Here is a 17809-nt window from a genome sequence, read left to right on the forward strand (position 1 = left end):
CGCTGGTGGCAGGCGCTCATTCCCGTGTGCACAAAGGTAGGAGGCGAAGCAGGGGACTCGGCGCGGGGACGGCCGTGTTGAATATATGTGTTGTGCATATTGTGTATTGCACCCACCTCCTAGTTTCCTTGTATAGTGGAGGTCGCGGTCCACCGTTGTACATGATATATACGTGTGATTGCACCTGAGTGATACATCGTGCAATTCTCATATCATACATGGTATCAGTTTTTTAGGTTACGACCTGCTTCCGCCCTGCCGCCGCCGCCGAGCGTCTCCTCCGCGCCGCCGCCGCCACCCCAGCCGCCGCCTCCCGCGCCCTTGTCGTGCCAACCGCCGCTGCTCCCACCCTCCTCCCCACCACCACGCTACTCCCGCACGCTGCCCGCACCGCCACCGACCCCCTACCGTCACCGCACCACCAGCAACAAACCCTAGCGCCGCTGCTGTCACCTCCTCTTGTCGCTGCTGCTTTCCCCAAGTCGCTGCTGCACCCCACCACCCTGCTGCCGCCCGCCGCCACCCACTCGACCAGCCGCCGCCACCAAAACCCTAACCCGACCCGAACCCGAACCCTAGCCGCCCCATCCCTCAACCGTCATGTCATCCGGCTTCACCATCAACTCCAACCCGTTCGCCGATGCCAACCCTCCCGACATCACCGACATCCGCAACCTCAAGATCTATGAGAGGGTTCCGGTTCGTCTCTCCCAGACGGACTCCTCCTACTACGCATGGAAGACGTACTTCTCCCTCGTGTTCCGGGAGTACCACCTCATCGATCATGTGGACGGCTCCGTCGACTCCGGCCTCATCCCCGACATCCATGAATGGTCCACCATCGACACCACGCTCATCCGGTGGTTCTTCCTCACCATCTCGCCAGACCCGTTTCAGACGGTCGTCAAGGACGGTGATGAAGCCCAAGCTGTGTGGACCAAGCTGAACAGGCTCTTCACCGACAATCGTCTTAAACGTCTCGCTTTTTTACAGCAAGAGGTTTTTGGGTGCCACCGGGACAACTCCTCCGTCGACAACTATTGTCGCCGCCTCAAGACTCTCGCTGACGAGCTCTGCAATATTGGCGCGAAGATTGATGATGATCTCCTCCTCAGCACGCTCAGCGCCAACCTCAACGAGGACTTCGGCAACGCCGCGGCAAACCTCACCCTCATCCTCGAGCCCTCCTTCGCCAAGTTCGTTGCGTACCTCCGGCTGGAGGAGCGGCGAATGAAGCAGGTGAAGGCGCGGGCCATCCACACCGCTCTCGCCGCCGGCACCACCCGCAGGGGGCCCCCCGACCCCCCGCTGCTCCGGTCGCGACCCCTCAGCCGCGCCACCCGACGCAGTACTGCTGCCGAAGCAGCAGCCACCACCGCTGCCTCTCCCGCTGAGCTCTAAGTACGGCCAGCGGAAGAAGCCCTATAAAAGAAGCAATGAAGGACCTTCCAGCCTGGACCGCATACTCGACCGTCCGTGCCAGATACACGGCACCCCGGACAGGCAAGCCAATCATACCAATAGGGATTGTTGGGTTTTCAAGCAGGCTGGCAAGTTAAATGCCGAAAACAAGGAAAAGGGATCACAAAGTGAGGACGAGGACGAAGAGCCCCGGCAGCCGAACACTGGGGGGCAGAAGAAATTCCCCCCTCAAGTCAAAACAGTGAACATGATATACGCTACACACATCCCCAAAAGGGAGCGTAAGCGTGCACTCAGGGACGTCTACGCGGTAGAGTCCATCGCTCCCAAATTCAATCCCTGGTCGTCATTTCCGATCACCTTTGATCGTCGAGACCACCCAACCAGTGTCCGTCATGGAGGTTCGGCCGCATTGGTCCTCGACCCAATCATCGACGGATTTCACCTAACACGAGTCCTAATGGACGGTGGTAGCAGCCTCAACCTGCTCTATCAAGACACAGTTCGGAAGATGGGCATTGACCCCTCACGAATCAAACCAACAAAGACTACCTTCAAAGGAGTCATACCAGGCGTCGAGGACCACTGTACGGGCTCAATCACGCTGGAAGTGGTCTTCGGTTCTCCGGACAATTTCCGAAGCGAGGAGTTAATCTTCGACATCGTCCCATTCCGCAATGGCTACCACGCACTGCTCGGACGAACAGCGTTTGCTAGATTCAACGCAGTGCCACACTACGCTTATCTCAAGCTCAAGATGCCCGGCCCACGCGGCGTCATCACAGTCAATGGCAACACGGAACGCTCCCTCCGAACAGAGGAGCACACCACCGCCCTAGCAGCAGAGGTACAGAGCGGCCTTCTCAAGCAGCACCATAGTGCGGCTGCCGAGCCCCTGGACACCATCAAGAAGTTCCGAACTACACTACAGCAGGACAGCAAGGCTCTTCAAGAGCTCGACTAGCAATTTGGCCTCCGTCCCAGTCCCGATGAAGTAGTGGCATTCGTACCACGCGTACATAGTTACGCACTCGAAATTCCATGGACCTGGACAGAGTCACTAGCTAACCCGGGACCTACAGTTCGGCTAGACCGACCCCGGACACACTTTTTCCTTTCTGTTTCAGGTTCCTTTTCCCGCGAGCCTAATCACCAGCCCTTATGAAGGATCGGCATACAAAGGGGGCATACAACATAGGTGTGTAGGGTAACTTCCATACGTTCTTCTCGACGGTATTTTTACTTATTTCCCAGGACCCGCACGCTGCACCCTCTTGATCCCGGCATGTTAAATAGTCCGGGTGCTTATCACACTATTTGTATAAGATACGCCTTGACGTATCCATTCAGCTATAATAAAAATGATGTGCGGCCTAGTTTTTTGGCTCTTGCCCCTTATTCCATTTCATTTCGATCTGCTTATTAGCTACATCGGTACTCTTTTGTATGTTTCATATTCTCCAGGGGCTGCTTATCACCCCGCAATATGGCAGCAAAGACCGAACACTCCTTATATATAAGTTCGGCACCCCGAATTTAGCATGATATGCATTGGCTCCGGATCATGTCTTTGGTCAATAGTTGGGTTGCCCGGCTCCTGTGCTTGCTATCCTACGTTCCACCCTATCGGCTAGGGTAGTAAAGGGAGAACTACTGCGATTGTGCCCTGGCCTTGACTGGATGAGCACTTCAGTAGAGAAAGCCGAAAACTGACTGTCATGATATGGCAAGAGCCGGTCAGCTGTTCGAGGGTTACAAAATCGTTGGAGATTTTTTCCGCGTCACACGAAGGATCGGCACTTCCCGATCAGATGCTGACAGCACCCTGGCTTGGACCAGGGGCTGCACACTTGCTTAATTATAAAACTCCTATGGCTAAGTGAGGGTGTTTAAGCCGTATAGTCCGACTGCCTTGTTCGTTGCGCTAAACAACTCCTTCAAGGACCATATAATTGGATCAAGATTGTTTAGATTCCATCCCGAACACCTCCGTACTAATTATGTGAGGGCAGAAGCCGACGACTGGCCAACCCTCAGATTGCATATAACACGGCCGCACAGAAGGAAACAATTTAAAGCATAACGAAATTACATTGTCTTTATAATACAAGGCAAAGGACAACACGAATGTATTCATTCGAAAATAACGTCCTGGGAACATTGAGCTGCCACAAGTCGAGACCCTTCTATGACATCCGCAACATATTCTCGGGTGTGCGGTGCTCCTTGCCCTCCGGCGGCCTACTGGCCACTTCAACAGTGTTCATCTTCGCCCACCACATCTTGCAGCGAGCGAAGGCCATACGGGCGCCTTCAATACATGTAGAGAACTTAACGACGTCCACCCACGGACAGGCTTCCACCAGCCGCCTCATGAGTCCGAAGTAGCTGCCGGGTATAGCTTCGGCTGGCCACAGACGGATTGTCAAATCCTTCATGGCTAGTTCGGCCACCCTGTGCAGCTCCACCAGCTGCTTCAGCTACTCAGTGAAGGATACGGGATGCTCTGGCGTCGCATACTGCGACCAGAATAGCTTCTCCGTTGAACCTCCTCCTTCGGCTCGGTAGAACACTACAGCGTCTGATACGCTGCGTGGTAGATCCGCAAAAGCTCCTGGGGAACTCCGAACCCGGTTTAGTAAAAGGTACTGCCTCTCCGCATACTTGCTTTGCATCTTAAAAGCCTTTCCCGCCGTGATCTTCCTGGCCTCCTGGATTTCCTGGATGACGGCCTGGGCCTCATTCCGCGCGGTTTCCGCGCCCTGACGAGCCTTGGTGAGTTCGGCCTCCTGAGCCGACGCATCATTCTCCAAGGTCTCACATTTTCTCACGGCATCTTGGAGCTCCTGCTGGATTTCCTTGACACGGGCCTTGAGATTCTTACGGGCGGCTTGCTGCTGGACAGCCTTCTCCTCGGCCTCGCCCAAGGCCTTCCTCAGGGCCTCGACCTCGGTCGCGGCCCCTGCATACATTTCGACATTATAGTCAATACACAGCATCTCCGCTTTCCGAACACACAGCAAGACGTTACTTACCTTGCTTCTCCTGCAGCCGTACTCTAACCTCGCCGAGCTCGTTCTCGGTCCGCTCCAGCCTCTGCTTCAGTTCAGAGACTTTGGCAGCATGTGAGGTCGCGGCCAACAGCGATGCCTACTCATGCACACATATCACGTTAGTCTCCTACACTAGAGGATTGATCCTCTGTCCAGCTCCTCTTACCGAGCACCGGACAGTGTCTCAGGGGCTACTGACTATATGGGGTTTTTTCTCTGTTATTTACCTCGAAACCTGTCAACAGGTTGCTGCAGGCTTTGTTCAGTCCACTCTTGGCGGACTGAACCTTCTCAATCACCGCGCTCATAAGAACACGGTGCTCGTCCATAACGGAGGCGCCTCGTAGTGCCTCCAACAGATTATCCGGCGCCCCTGGATGGACAGGGACCACCGGCGGAAACGGTGCGCCCCCCTCCCTCAAAGGGGGCTGCCCGCCCAACTCCGGAGCCATATGGGTCTCCGGAATCGTATCCAGCCGAGGGCCAAGCTGGATGCGGCCCTCTTAGCCCGTCTCCATGGGGATCGTCTCCTCCATGTGTCCGGCAGAGGAGGCTTCGCCTCGTGGCGCCTCCCGGACAGCGTCCTGGGTTCCTCCCTTGCTCGGATCGGCCCTCCGGGACAGCACCTCAGTCTCGTCCCCGGCCCCGGGGGAGTAAGCAGGCGGTGGCGACAGGCTCGCCATCTCCGACGGAGCCAACAAACTCCCAAACGAGGATCGCTGGATTAGGTCGCGGGCCGGACTGCAATAGTACAGCTAACTATGTCAAGATAATGAGGAGAAAGGGCTGGATGTATAAGCCATGTCACTTACGATGCGGCCTGGGGCTTTTTGCGAGGGCGTCGTTCCGGACTACTGTCAACGTCCCACGCGATGTTGACCGCCGGAACGCCTTTCCCCTTTTTTGGGCGCCTCCGCCTCCAGATGTGCCGGAGCCGCCCTGTTCTTCTTCCTCTCCTCAGGGGGAGGATTGTATTCTTCCTCCTCCTCCTCTTCCCCGTCATTCTCCTCAGGGACAGAGGAATGATTTTCGTCATCTTCGGACACCGCGTCCGAAGTACCCTTACGACGGAGGCCACTCTTGGCCCCCTTTGCCTTCTTCTTGGCCTTCTTCTCCGGCGCCTTATATGGCGCCGGCACTAGCATCTCCGCCAAGCGCGGGATGACTGGTTCTTCGGGCAACGGAGCCGGACACTAGATCCGCTTCGCCCTCTCCGTCCAGTCCTAAAAGAGCAACAATAAAAGCTCAGACATCATCCTCGAAACAATTAGGTTGAGGACTCATTCGAAATAACCTAGCTTACTGGCGGGGTGTGTACAATCGTGACCACGGTCTGAATCCGTGGCCGGTGGTTTTTCATTGCCCTTGAAGAGCAATTTCCATGCACCTTCGTGCGTAGTCTCGAAGAGCCTCGCCAGGGTCCGGTGCTTCTTTGGATTGAACTCCCACAGCGGGCGGCTTCGGCGCTGGCATGGAAGGATCCGGCGAACTAACATCACCTGGATCACGTCAACCAGCTTGACGCTTTTGGTTACCATGCTCTGAACGCACGTCAGAAGCGCTATCAGCTCGTCAGGAGAACACCAGTCCGGACTCTTCTCGACCCAGGAGGTGAATTCGGCAGCTGCGGCCCAGGTGGTGCCTCGTGGTTCTGTGATGTAGAACCACTGCTTCTGCCACTCCTTTACCGTATCCACGAAGGTGCCTTTGGGCCAAGAGACGTTGGACAATTTACTTACCATTGCCCCTCCGCACTCCGCGTGCTGGCCATCCACCACCTTCGGCTTCACGTTGAAGACTTTGAGCCACAGCCCAAAGTGGGGTTGGATGCGGAGGAAGGCCTCGCACACGACGATAAACGCCGAGATGTTGAGGAAGGAATTCGGGGACAGATCATGGAAATCTACCCCGAAGTAATACATTAACCCGCGGACGAAGGGGTGGAGTGGAAACCCTAGCCCGCGGAAGAAATGGGGGAGGAATACCACCCTCTCCGTGGGCTCCGGCGCGGGGACGATCAGTCCCTCGGCCGGCAGGCGATGGACAATCTCCTTCGCCAAATATCCGGCCGCCCGGAGCTCAGTAATGTCCTCCTCCATGGCGGAGGAGACCATCCATTTGCCCTGACCACCAGATCTGGACATGGTTGCTTGAGTGGAAAGGAGATGAAAACTTGGGCGCTGGATCTCGAGATCGGGATGGCGGAGATGGAGAGAAAGCGTGAGAAGAGGAAGAGGGGATCCTTATCCTCTTATAGAGGCAGCAAACATTAAACGCCCCCTCGCTCGCCGTAAGAATCGCCTATTCCCAAAGATTGTGCAAACGGCACGGTTGGGTTACCCATGCCCGCATTGATGAGAATCCCGCAATAAGGGGACACGATCTCTGCTTCGACAAGACGTGCCAATAGCGACCGCGTCTTGAAACATGGGACAAACGGTTCGAAATTGTGACCGAACGGACGTAAAATATATTCTCTCTGAGGTTGTGCATGGTGTATAACAGGTCCGGATACAATCATCGCGTCCGAAGACTATCTTGGAGTTCGGAAGAAGGGGAACCTGCCTTGCAATGCCGAAGACAATCTGCGCGCCGGACTCCTCGTCATTGAAGCCAGGTTCAGGGGCTACTGAGGGAGTCTTGGACTAAGGGGTCCTCGGGCGTCCGGCCTGTTATCCATGGGCCGGACTGATGGGCAGTGAAGATACGAAGGCCGAAGAAAATACCCGTGTCCGGATTGGACTCTACTTGGCGTGGAAAGCAAGCTAGGCGACCTATTATGAAGATTTCCTCCTATGTAACCGACCTCATGTAACCCTAGATCTCTCCGGTGTCTATATAAACCGGAGGGCATAGTTCGGATACGACAGATTCATTACCATATACTCATAGGCTAGACCTCTAGGGTTTAGCCATTACGATCTCGAGGTAGATCAACTCTTGTAGCACTCATATTCATCAAGATCAATCAAGCAGGAAGTAGGGTATTACCTCCATAGAGAGGGCCCAAACCTGGTTTAACATTGTGTCCCCCGTCTCCTGTTACCATCGATCCCAGACGCACAGTTCGGGACCCCCTACCCGAGATCCGCCGGTTTTGACACCGACACCCGCCGCCCCCGTATGGGCCTCCCGCCCCTCCCGCGCCACCTACCAAAAGGAGTCGCGAAGGCCGGCGCGGCGGCCAGCAGCAGCCACAGGCCGCGGGCGCGCCTCGTCAGCAGCAACTGCTCCAGGTTCCTCCTCCGTGGGCCTCCAGGTACAACCCATGGACCGTTGTCGTTCATGCGTACACTATGCCGGTCCCACAGGCCCCTACACCGACTCTTCCCCTCCCGCGTCCGCCGGCGCATCAGGCGTACTACGCGGCTCGGCATCCCTATGGAGGGTACCCACCGCCGCAACTGAGTGGCGGTTATGGCTTCCCGATGGCGTCTCCGTCACCTTCGCCGGCGCTGCCACCGGCGCCTTGGGATCCGGCGCTTCTAGCCGCACTGCACACCACCCCTACGCCGAACAACTACACTGGAGGCGGTGATTGGTACATGGACATTGATACGTCTCCAATGTATCTATAATTTTTTATTGTTCCATGCTGTTATATTATCATTCTTGGATGTTTTATAATCATTTTATAGTCATTTCATATTATTTTTTGGTACTAACCTATTGACATAGTGCCAAGTGCCAGTAGCTGTTTTTTGCATGTTTTTTACATCTCAGGAAATCAATACTAAATGGAGTCCAAACGCAGCGAAACTTTTTGTGGATTTTTTGGACCAGAAGACATCCATTGGGCCGGAGAAGCGCCCAGGGGGTGCTCCGAAGGGAGCACAACTGATCAGGGCGCACTGTAACACCCCCAGTGTCATGCTACAGTAACCCTCTGTGAGTAAGCTAATCATTTTACTAAACAGTGCTTGATCACCTTTGATTCAATTATCCTTTGAAAATTCCACTTACAAATCAAATTCAATTTACAAGTGCAATTTGTAGTTGCACAAAAGTTGCTGCAAAATAGTTCATCTTTTACCCAAAATTCCATAACATTTAATTGTTAAGGAAACCAACATCACCTCCAAGCCAAGATGGACTATAGCAATTCAAAACAGTGCCAAGTCAGCAAATTAATTGCTTTTCTATTTACGCAGAATTCTAACAGCTTCAATTAGATACCAAACTTTTTGTGGCAGTGCACAATATTTCTTTGAATTTGTTTTGGCCAGTGGCATATCTTTGCAAAGTCATTTGTGGCTAACAAAAAATGCAAAAACTACTAGAAAAGAAAAAACAGAAAAGAAAAGACAAAAGGCCAGAAGCTTCTGTGCACTTCAGCCTAGCTAGCTACAGAAGCCGGCCCAACCCATCTAGGCCCCCTATCGCCTTCTTCCTGTTCACGGGGGGTCGTGGAAGAGATCCCCCGGCCATGGCCGCACCATGCCGCCGTGGCGGCCATCCACCGCCTACCCGCGCGTATAAGGTTCCCCTCTCGTCCCCTTGCAAACCCTAGAACACCCCCCTCTCTCCCTTCCTCCCTCGCCCGCCTCTCTCTCGATCTGGATCGGAGCCGAGCGCCATGGTCGCCGTGGCTCCGAAATCGTCGCGACCACCCTCCTCCCCGAACTGTGCCAAGTCATCTAGGAGGACCGGCGCCCTCTTCCTCGTCCGTCTCGAGCACCAGGATGAGTCGGACCGCCCCGCAGCTCGCCGTCACCGTCGACCTTCTCCGTGCTTGCTCCTCTGCTTCGCCATCTCCCTCAAAGCTCCCGATGCCGCTGGTCCACCCCAGCCTCCCTTACCTCGTACCTGGACCGCTATGAGACACTCTTCCCAAACCCCCTCTCAAAGTTGTCGATTTGTCGCCGTAGCCGCCGTCACCGAGCTCATCCAAGCTCCCGCGTACGCGTATGTACGTGTGTGCGGCTGTAGCGTGTTGTGCTGCTCCGGAGCCGCTACGGCCTCTCGCTACTTGATGTTGTGCCGCTGGCCGCCCTTGCCTCGCTCCCATCTCCATCCCCCATCGCCTTCCCCTGCGCCCCGGCCTGTCGCGGAACGCGCCTGGCCACCAGGCCTCACCGGCTCCGCCCTGCCGCTCTGGTCGGCCGCGGCCGTCGTCGCGCCTCCCCTGCTGCTTTCACCGCGCCGCGCGCGCCTCACCCCTTCGCGCCCTGCGGTTGCTCTCGCCATACCCCACACCCAGCACCAGGCCCGCTGCTTCCGCCCGTTGCTCCTGCTGCTGCTGCCGCCGACCACAGCCCGCCCCGCCGTCGTGCCCGCCTCCGCTACATCCTTGTTAGACCAAGTATATTGTAGATATACGTGTTGTAACACAAAACCTGTACCTGTACGTTCTCTCGTATATATACATAACAGCCGTACCCGCTTAGGGTATCGAGCAGTGTTCCAAACCCTAATTTGTCTAACATGGTATCAGACGACGCGTTCGATACACGCCGTGCTTCCGCCTCCTCTGCCGCCACCGCGTCGACTTCCGCTGCCGTGCCGTCTCCTTCCACCCTGGCGACCGAATCGCCTTTCCTGGCGTCCACCCCGCTCGCCTGGGCTCGTTCGGCCGCGTCGGGCTCGCGTCCTCCAGCGCCGCCCCGATCGCCCATGATGCATCCGCCGCCGGCCTCCTATGGGGCCTCCGCGCAGGTGCCCTACAGCGACGCGCCGCTGGTTCCTGGCCCCTATGGCTCACCCGTCCAGGTGCCCTAGGGCGGGCTGTACCCCGCGCTGTACGTTGCGCCGTCGCCCGCGCCGTATCCCGCGCCATACGTCACGCCGTCGCCCGCGCCGTATCCCGCGCTGTCCTCCACGGTGCCCTGCGAGGCGCCGTCTGGCGCGCCCTACGCCGCCCCGGTGTCGTATGTCGCACCTCCTTTGCAGCCCTACGACGCGACTCCTACAGCGCCCTACGGTCATCACCAACACTATCGCGCGCCTCCGTCGGTCGATGCACTGATTCCATACAGTGCTCCTCCCACGTACAACTCGCCGCTCTCCGCACCGATGGCCGAACCAGGACCGTTCCACTTCGCTCACCTGGTGACGGTGAAGCTCTCTGCTGATAACTACCTCCTGTGGAGTGCTCAGGTGTTGCCGCTGATGCGTAGTCACTATCTTGAGGGGTATGTTGACGGTATGCTGCCGTTTCCTTCGGCCAAGATTCCGGTGCCCTCGGCCGCTGGTGGCTCCGTCATGGTGCCCAACCCTACTCTTTGTCGGTGGATCGCTCAGGATCAAGCTATTCTGGGTGCCATTCAGTCCTCGCTCACTCCCTCCGTGGCCGGCATGGTGGTCTTTGTCGCGACGCGGAGGGATGCATGGGCCATGCTTGACTCCAACTTCTCTTCCCAGTCGTTGGCACCGTCATCGGCTATTCGTACTCAGCTAGGTGAGGTCAAGAAGCATGATCTCTCCGTCACGGCCTTCTTCAACAAAGTCAAGAATTTGGCTGATACACTGTCTTCTATTGGGAAGCCTCTTCGTGATGAGGAGTTCACCTCATTCATTCTCAATGGCCTTTATGTGGACTATCATTCTCTGGTGGAAAATATTAATGTACGTGACACACCAATGCCACCACGTGATCTCTATGCGCGGCTCCTCAACATAGAACAACGGCTTTCTGCTCGTCGCTCTGTCGGGGTTTATACTAAGGGCTCATCAGCGAATGTTGCTCACCGTGGGGGGCCTCGTGGCTCCAAGCAGCCCCCGCCGCCTACCCCGACCCACCAGCCCCGCCAGTGTGCTCCCACTCCCCCGACGGCTGGGCGCAAGCGGCTCAACTGTCGGATGTGTGGTGGTGGGGTTGAGTGTCAGCTCTGCGGCATCGAGGGGCACTTGGCGTCTCGCTGCCATCGTCGCTTCAAACATGATTTCCTTGGCATTGGGAAAAACAGAAAAGGCAATGAGAAACAAGCTGCTCTCACTACACAGGAGCCTGGGTTTACTCCTTATTCTATGGATCCTGCCTGGTACATGGACACAGGTGCCACGGACCATCTGACGAACCAGCTCGACAAGCTAGCTACTCGCCAGCCCTATACTGGTCATGACCAGGTCCGCACTGCCAATGGATCAGGTATGCCCATCTCACATATTGGTCAGGCATCTCTTCTTTCACTTACCACTAAAACCTTGCGTCTCCTTGATGTTCTTCGTGTTCCTTCAGTCACATGTAGTTTGCTCTCGGTTCCAAAATTAACTCTTGACAATAATGTATTTGTTGAGTTTCACCCATTCCATGTTTTTGTTAAGGACCGGGACACGAGGGACGTTCTTCTTAGTGGTCGAGCTCGCCATGGCCTATATGCTCTTGATGTGACACCTATTTCTGAAGTGTTCAGTGGAGTTTAGGTGTCGTCGCCGCAGTGGCATTCTCGCCTCGGCCATCCCGCCACTCCCGTTGTGCGCCATGTGCTTCATCACCATAGTCTTCTTGTTGAGTCAAGCAATAAGGAGTTTCTAGTATGTGATGCCTGTTAACAAGGCAAGATTCATCAGTTACCTTTCTCTGTATCGAGTCGTGTTGTCAAGGCTCCTCTTGAACTTGTGTTTTCGGATGTGTGGGGCTATGCCCAAACTTCTGTCAATGGTCACAACTACTATGTCAGTTTCATTGATGCCTTTTATCGCTTTACTTGGATTTATCTTATTAAGCGCAAATCTGATGTGTTCCATGTCTTTATGCAATTTCAAGCCCATGTTGAGCACTTGCTTAAGCACAAAATTGTCCATGTTCAGTCTGATTGGGGGGCGAGCGAATATCGCAATCTTAATACCTTCTTTCAGAAACTTGGCATCTCACATCATGTGTCTTGTCCTCATACGCATCAGCAGAATGGTGCAGCTGAGCGCAAGCACCGTCACATTGTTGAAACTGGCTTAACACTGCTTGCACATGCCTCTGTCCCATTCCAGTTCTGGAGTGATGCTTTTGTTTCTGCTTGTTTTTTGATAACCAGGCTTCCTACATGACTTCTTCACATGAAATCTCCTCTAGAGGTATTACTTGATGAAACCCCAGATTACTCCCTTCTCAAAGTGTTTGGTTGTGCATGCTGGCCACATCTTCGTCCGTACAATAAGCATAAACTCGAGTATCGATCTAAGAAATGTGTGTTTCTTGGGTACAGTCCTCTTCACAAAGGTTACAAGTGTCTCCACATTCCGATGAATCGTGTTTACATTTCCCGTGATGTTGTGTTTGATGAGACTGTTTTCCCTTTTTCCACGCTCTCACCACCCACTGATACTACCACTACCGAGCTGCACACCTTTCTAGTTTTGCCTGATCAATTTGTAGATGTTGCATATTCTCCTCTGTTGTTGCCTAACCATGGTGCAGGAACTGGACGGGGCGCTCGACTTGAGCTTCTTCACGATGATGTGGTCGCCGCTGGACCAACTGCAGCCGCTACGCCGGCCGCTACGCCGGATGCTTTCAACGTCGATCGCACGTGCATGCCCCATGCACGTGGATCGGATGGGTCAGCAGCCTTGCCTAGCCCGCCTAAGCACGCGGTGCTGTCGCCCAGGCCGGCGGCCTCCCCGGTCTCTGCTCCGCATGGGCTGTCCTCGCCTGGCCCGTCTTCGCCGGCCACCCCGGGCCCAGCATCGTCCTTGCCCTCATTCCCAGCAGAGCCCGTGGACTCACCCGCCGGTGTTTCTTCCCCGACGCTCCCAGACGTCGACTCTCCTATAGTGGTGGCTTCTCCGACCCCTCCACCGCCTGTCATACTGCGCCCTCATACGCGCAGCAAGAGTGGCATCCTCAAGCCTCTCCAGCGCACTGATGGTACCGTCGCGTGGCTAGCGGCCTGTGTTGCTCATGCTGAGGCCGATCCTGCGGCGGAACCGCGACATTTTTAGGCAGTGCTTGGCATTCCACACTGGCGCGCTGCTATGGAACAGGAGATCCATGCTCTTCGGAAAAATAATACCTGGCGCCTGGTTCCACCTCCATCTGTTGTCAATTTTATTGACTCTAAATGGGTGTTCAAGGTGAAGAAACATGTTGATGCATCCATTGAGAGGTACAAGGCACGATTAGTTGCCAAAGGGTTTAAACAAAGGTATGGCCTTGATTATGAAGATACGTTTAGTCCTGTTATTAAACCCACGACTATTCTTGTTCTTCTTTCGTTGGTTGTTACTCGAGGATGGTCGCTTCGTCAGCTCAGTGTTCAGAATGCCTTTCTCCATGGAGTTTTGGAAGAAGAGGTATATATGCGTCAGCCACCAGGTTTTGTTGACCCCGCTTAGCCACATCATCTGTGTCGCCTTGACAAGGCCCTCTATGGTCTGAAGCAAGCTCCTCGTGTGTGGCATGCACACCTTGGCGCTGCTCTTCGTGCGCATGGGTTTGTACCGTCTACAGCAGACACGTCTCTGTTCATTCTTCAGCGACCCGAGGTGACTATGTACATTCTGGTCTACGTTGATGACATCATACTTGTTAGTTCGTCGATCACTGCTGCAGATCGGCTCGTGTCTTCTCTAGGGGCTGTTTTTGCTGTCATGGATCTTGGGAAACTACATTATTTTTTGGGCCTCGAGGTTCTTCATTCTGACAGTGGCTTGACTCTCAGGATCGATTACGTCGCGCGGGTATGATGCAGTGTAAAACTGCTACGACTCCCATGTCTTCCACAGACAAATTGTCAGCTTTTGATGGAGACATGCTCTCCTCTGAGGATGCCACTGAGTACCATAGCATTGTTGGTGGACTGCAATACTTGCTTGTTACTCGACCAGACATATCATTTGCAGTCAACCGTGTGTGTCAGTACCTTCATGCACTACGTGATCCTCATTGGTCTGCCATTAAGCGCATTTTGCGCTATGTTCGACACACTGGTTCATATGGTCTACTTTTGCAACCTGCGCCTTCTAGTTTGATCTCAGCCTTCTCTGATGCTGATTGGGCTGGTAGTCCCGTTGATCGACGATCCACGGGGGGACATGCTGTGTTCCTTGGTCCTAACTTGATCGCCTGGCAAGCTCGTAAGCAAGCTACAGTGTCTCGGAGTAGTACTATCAGGACCCCGATCCTACGTCACACCGATCTAGGATGTAACACATCATATCACTTTGCGGCCTCACGCACGGTATTCCCATGGGTGCCACCTTACCTGGCCAGGGACCGTTTGCGCCTTTTGGCTCACGTATATGATAGTGTCGCTAGTATCCATATGACAGAGAAACTGGGCCGACATGACTAGTCGTGAACACAAAGTGGCGCTAACTTACGGGGACAGGCATACATGAACCAACATCGAACGTGTCGGTCATCAGCGTGTGAATCCGGGCTGTAGCAACTGGGCTAACTGGACTCCGGGAACCCGGGCTGTAGCAGGCTAGCAGGACTCCGGAAGTCACCGCGTGACATTCCCCCTAAGGGACAGACACAGGAACGAAGTGGATCACATGCCGGTCAGTCTAAGTGTTCCAGAGCAGTAGTAACTGGGCTAGCAGGACTCCGGTAAACCGGGCTGTAGCAGACTACCATGGCTCAGTAGAAGCACTAGACTACATTTCCCCATAAGAGAGGCTACCAAGGATAAACAAGTAGGTTGTCGGATCCCACACATACCAAGCATTTCAATCATACACACAATATGCCCGATATCTGTAAATACAACATGGCATCACAACAAAACTCTACGACTCAAAGTATTTATTAATTAGGCTCCGAAGGGCCAGATATTACAAACATGGGTCTGATGACCCAGCATTCAAGTCATACAAGCAACAAGCACATGCGGAAGCTTATCTTGTCTGAGTACAGACAACCACTACAAAAAAAGACACATCCGTGACATTTTGGGCCGAACAAAATAAATTTCTGTCATACTTATGACACTTCTATGATGATAATTGTGACAAAACCTGGTATTATCATAGATGTGGTGGGGTCCTACTTCTATGACAAAAAATCATGACAGAAAATGGGCCTTTCGTCCTGGGCGGGCCGGAGATGCAGCTGCATGACATTCTTTGGGCCGTCCATGACGGAAAAAACCATGGTAGAAGCGAGGGCGAGGAAAATATCAGGGTGTTCCCGCTTACGGTGGGTGGTCGGGGCTGATCGATGCCCGTTTCTCTCGTACACGCACGCGCGTGGGTGCGAGGCATTGGGCTCTAACTGAACCTGAGCGAGGAGTTGGGCTCTAATTGAACTCGAGCGATTGCACTTTAGGCTACGCGTTACTGAACCCGAGCGATCGCCCGATGGCTGTTAACTGAACCCGATCGAGCGATTCCTTCGCTGCTGCTCCTAACTAAAGCTGATCGATGCTACCTCTGGATGAACAGTGAGCGTTGCTGGGGGGGTTTGGATGAATAGTTCCCGGTTGAGGTGGATGAACAGGACCCCGTGGTGTTGCCTTTGGATGAACAGGACCCCGATCGATCGAGCCGGTTGGGGCTTGATGAACAGGACCCCGTGGAGGGCTGGATGAACAGGACCACCCCGTGGAGGGCGGGATGAACAGTAGACGGTGGAGGGCTGGATGAACAGTAGCCCATGCAGGGGTGGTTGTACAGGAGCCCGTGGACAGGGCTGGTTGAACAGTAGCCGATGGAGTAGCGCGCGGTGGAAGCTGGATGAACAGTCGCAGGAGGAGGCTGGAGGAGGTCGACGGTGGATGAACAGTATCCCGTGGAGGCTGGAGGGAGTCGATGGTGGAGATGAACGGTATCCCGTGGAGTCCCGTTTTGCGGTATGCCACACCCCTCCCGATGAGCAGGACCCCCGTTTCGACCGTAGCGCTCCAACACAAGTCTGTTTCCTCTGTTTTGTGGTACGCCACACCCCTCCCGATCAACAGGACCCCTGTTTCGACCGTAGGAGGTCCGTTTCCTCCGTTTTGCGGTACGCCAGACCCCTCCCGATGAACAGGATCCCGTTTCGACCGTGGCCGGTTGGACACAAGGCTGTTTCCTCCGTTGTGCGGTACGCTAGGCCTCGTTTCCATCGGCTGTTCCGTCCAAGCCCTCCCGATGAACACGACAATGCATTTTGTTCCGACCCAGCCAGTTGGCTCCCCATGAACACGACGACGACGCAGTTTCTCCGTTCCAACCCAGCCATGTACACGAGCCCTGGCCGTACGTATGCGCGAGTAGGCATTCGAGACCCTGCCCGTATGTACGTACGTGGTCGTATTTTCTTTCTTGCACACTGGCCGCTGTACGTACGTGTACATGCTACGTGCGCGCCTCTACTATGACACGGGCGCGCCTCTACATCGACCAGTATGTACGTACACGTTCACGACCAGAATGACAACGCTACGTACACTTCGACCAGGTGGGTCCCGACTGTCAGGCACTTCCTTGCCTGCGAAGATGTAGCTGGTGGGTCCCAGCAGTCAGGGGGTGAATCATTTTTTTGCCCGAACGCACTTCCTTGCATGCGAAGATGTAGCTCGTAGGTCCCAACAGTCAGGGGGAAACGTTTTTTTCGTGAAATACAGTTGCCCGTCCGGTGGGTCCCTGCTGTCAGGTGGAGGAATAATTATTTTCCGCGTAATAAGGAGGCACTTCCTTGTGGCCGCCGTGGACCCAGCTGTCAGCCTCTCCACGTACAGTACTCTTCCGATGGAAGTCGTTCCTTGACCATGTTGACCACGCCGCGCCGAGAGCACCAGGGCGGTGGACGACGGCGAGGCCTAGGAAGGGGACGACGCGGAGCCGGGGAAGACGCGACAGTGGATGCCCACGCAGAGAGGAGTACGAGGGTTCACTAGTTCGGCTGCGGTGTGAGGCTGCCGTCGCCGCAGAATAACAGGGGGTGTGGGTGAGTGGAGGGATGCCCTGGCCAGCGGTGGGAGTAGTAGGGGCGGTGAGGCCTGCGCGGCAGCACAGCCGGCCACGGGAGGCAGGAGCAGGCGGCACGACCGGCGCTGCTTTGGGCGGCTGGAGCAAGAAGACCAGAGGTTGAAGAAGCACGACGACCATTGGATGGACATCGTACGGTCACTGCAGCTAGAATCGTTTATATTGACTAAGTTGACAAAGCCCTTGGTACACGTCAACTTAGTAGGCCCACAGGTCAGCTCCCGAAATGGTGCACCCCAGATGTCAGGGGGAGGAATCATTTGTTGGGTGGGTGAAGCTAGAATATCCGAGATTGAAGAAGAAGCACGGCAGCCGTTGGATGGACATCCAACGGCCACTGCTGCTAGAACCGTGTGTTGACTATAAGTTGACAAAGCCTTGCATACGCGTCGACTCTTTTTTTTTCAGGGGACGCATCAACTTAGTAAGGCCACAAGTGTGTGGCAGAGAACTTATAGCCCATTTGAGATTTGTAAGAATGTGCA

General features: G+C 54.8%; 1 protein-coding gene across 1 annotated transcript; it reads left to right on the forward strand.

Moving 5' to 3' along the window:
• Positions 1–600: 600 nt before the first annotated feature.
• Positions 601–1401, forward strand: LOC109770918 (uncharacterized). The gene has a single exon (XM_020329635.1). The coding sequence runs from the start codon at positions 601–603 to the stop codon at positions 1399–1401; it is 801 nt and encodes a 266-aa protein (XP_020185224.1).
• The last annotated feature ends 16408 nt before the right edge of the window (positions 1402–17809 follow it).

This window comes from Aegilops tauschii, chromosome 3 (assembly GCF_002575655.3).
Source record: "Aegilops tauschii subsp. strangulata cultivar AL8/78 chromosome 3, Aet v6.0, whole genome shotgun sequence".
NCBI lineage: Eukaryota > Viridiplantae > Streptophyta > Magnoliopsida > Poales > Poaceae > Aegilops > Aegilops tauschii.

Coding starts and splice junctions, on each gene's coding strand:
- LOC109770918 (XM_020329635.1), top strand. CDS start 601: ATGTCATCCGGCTTCACCATCAACTCCAACCCGTTCGCCGATGCCAAC.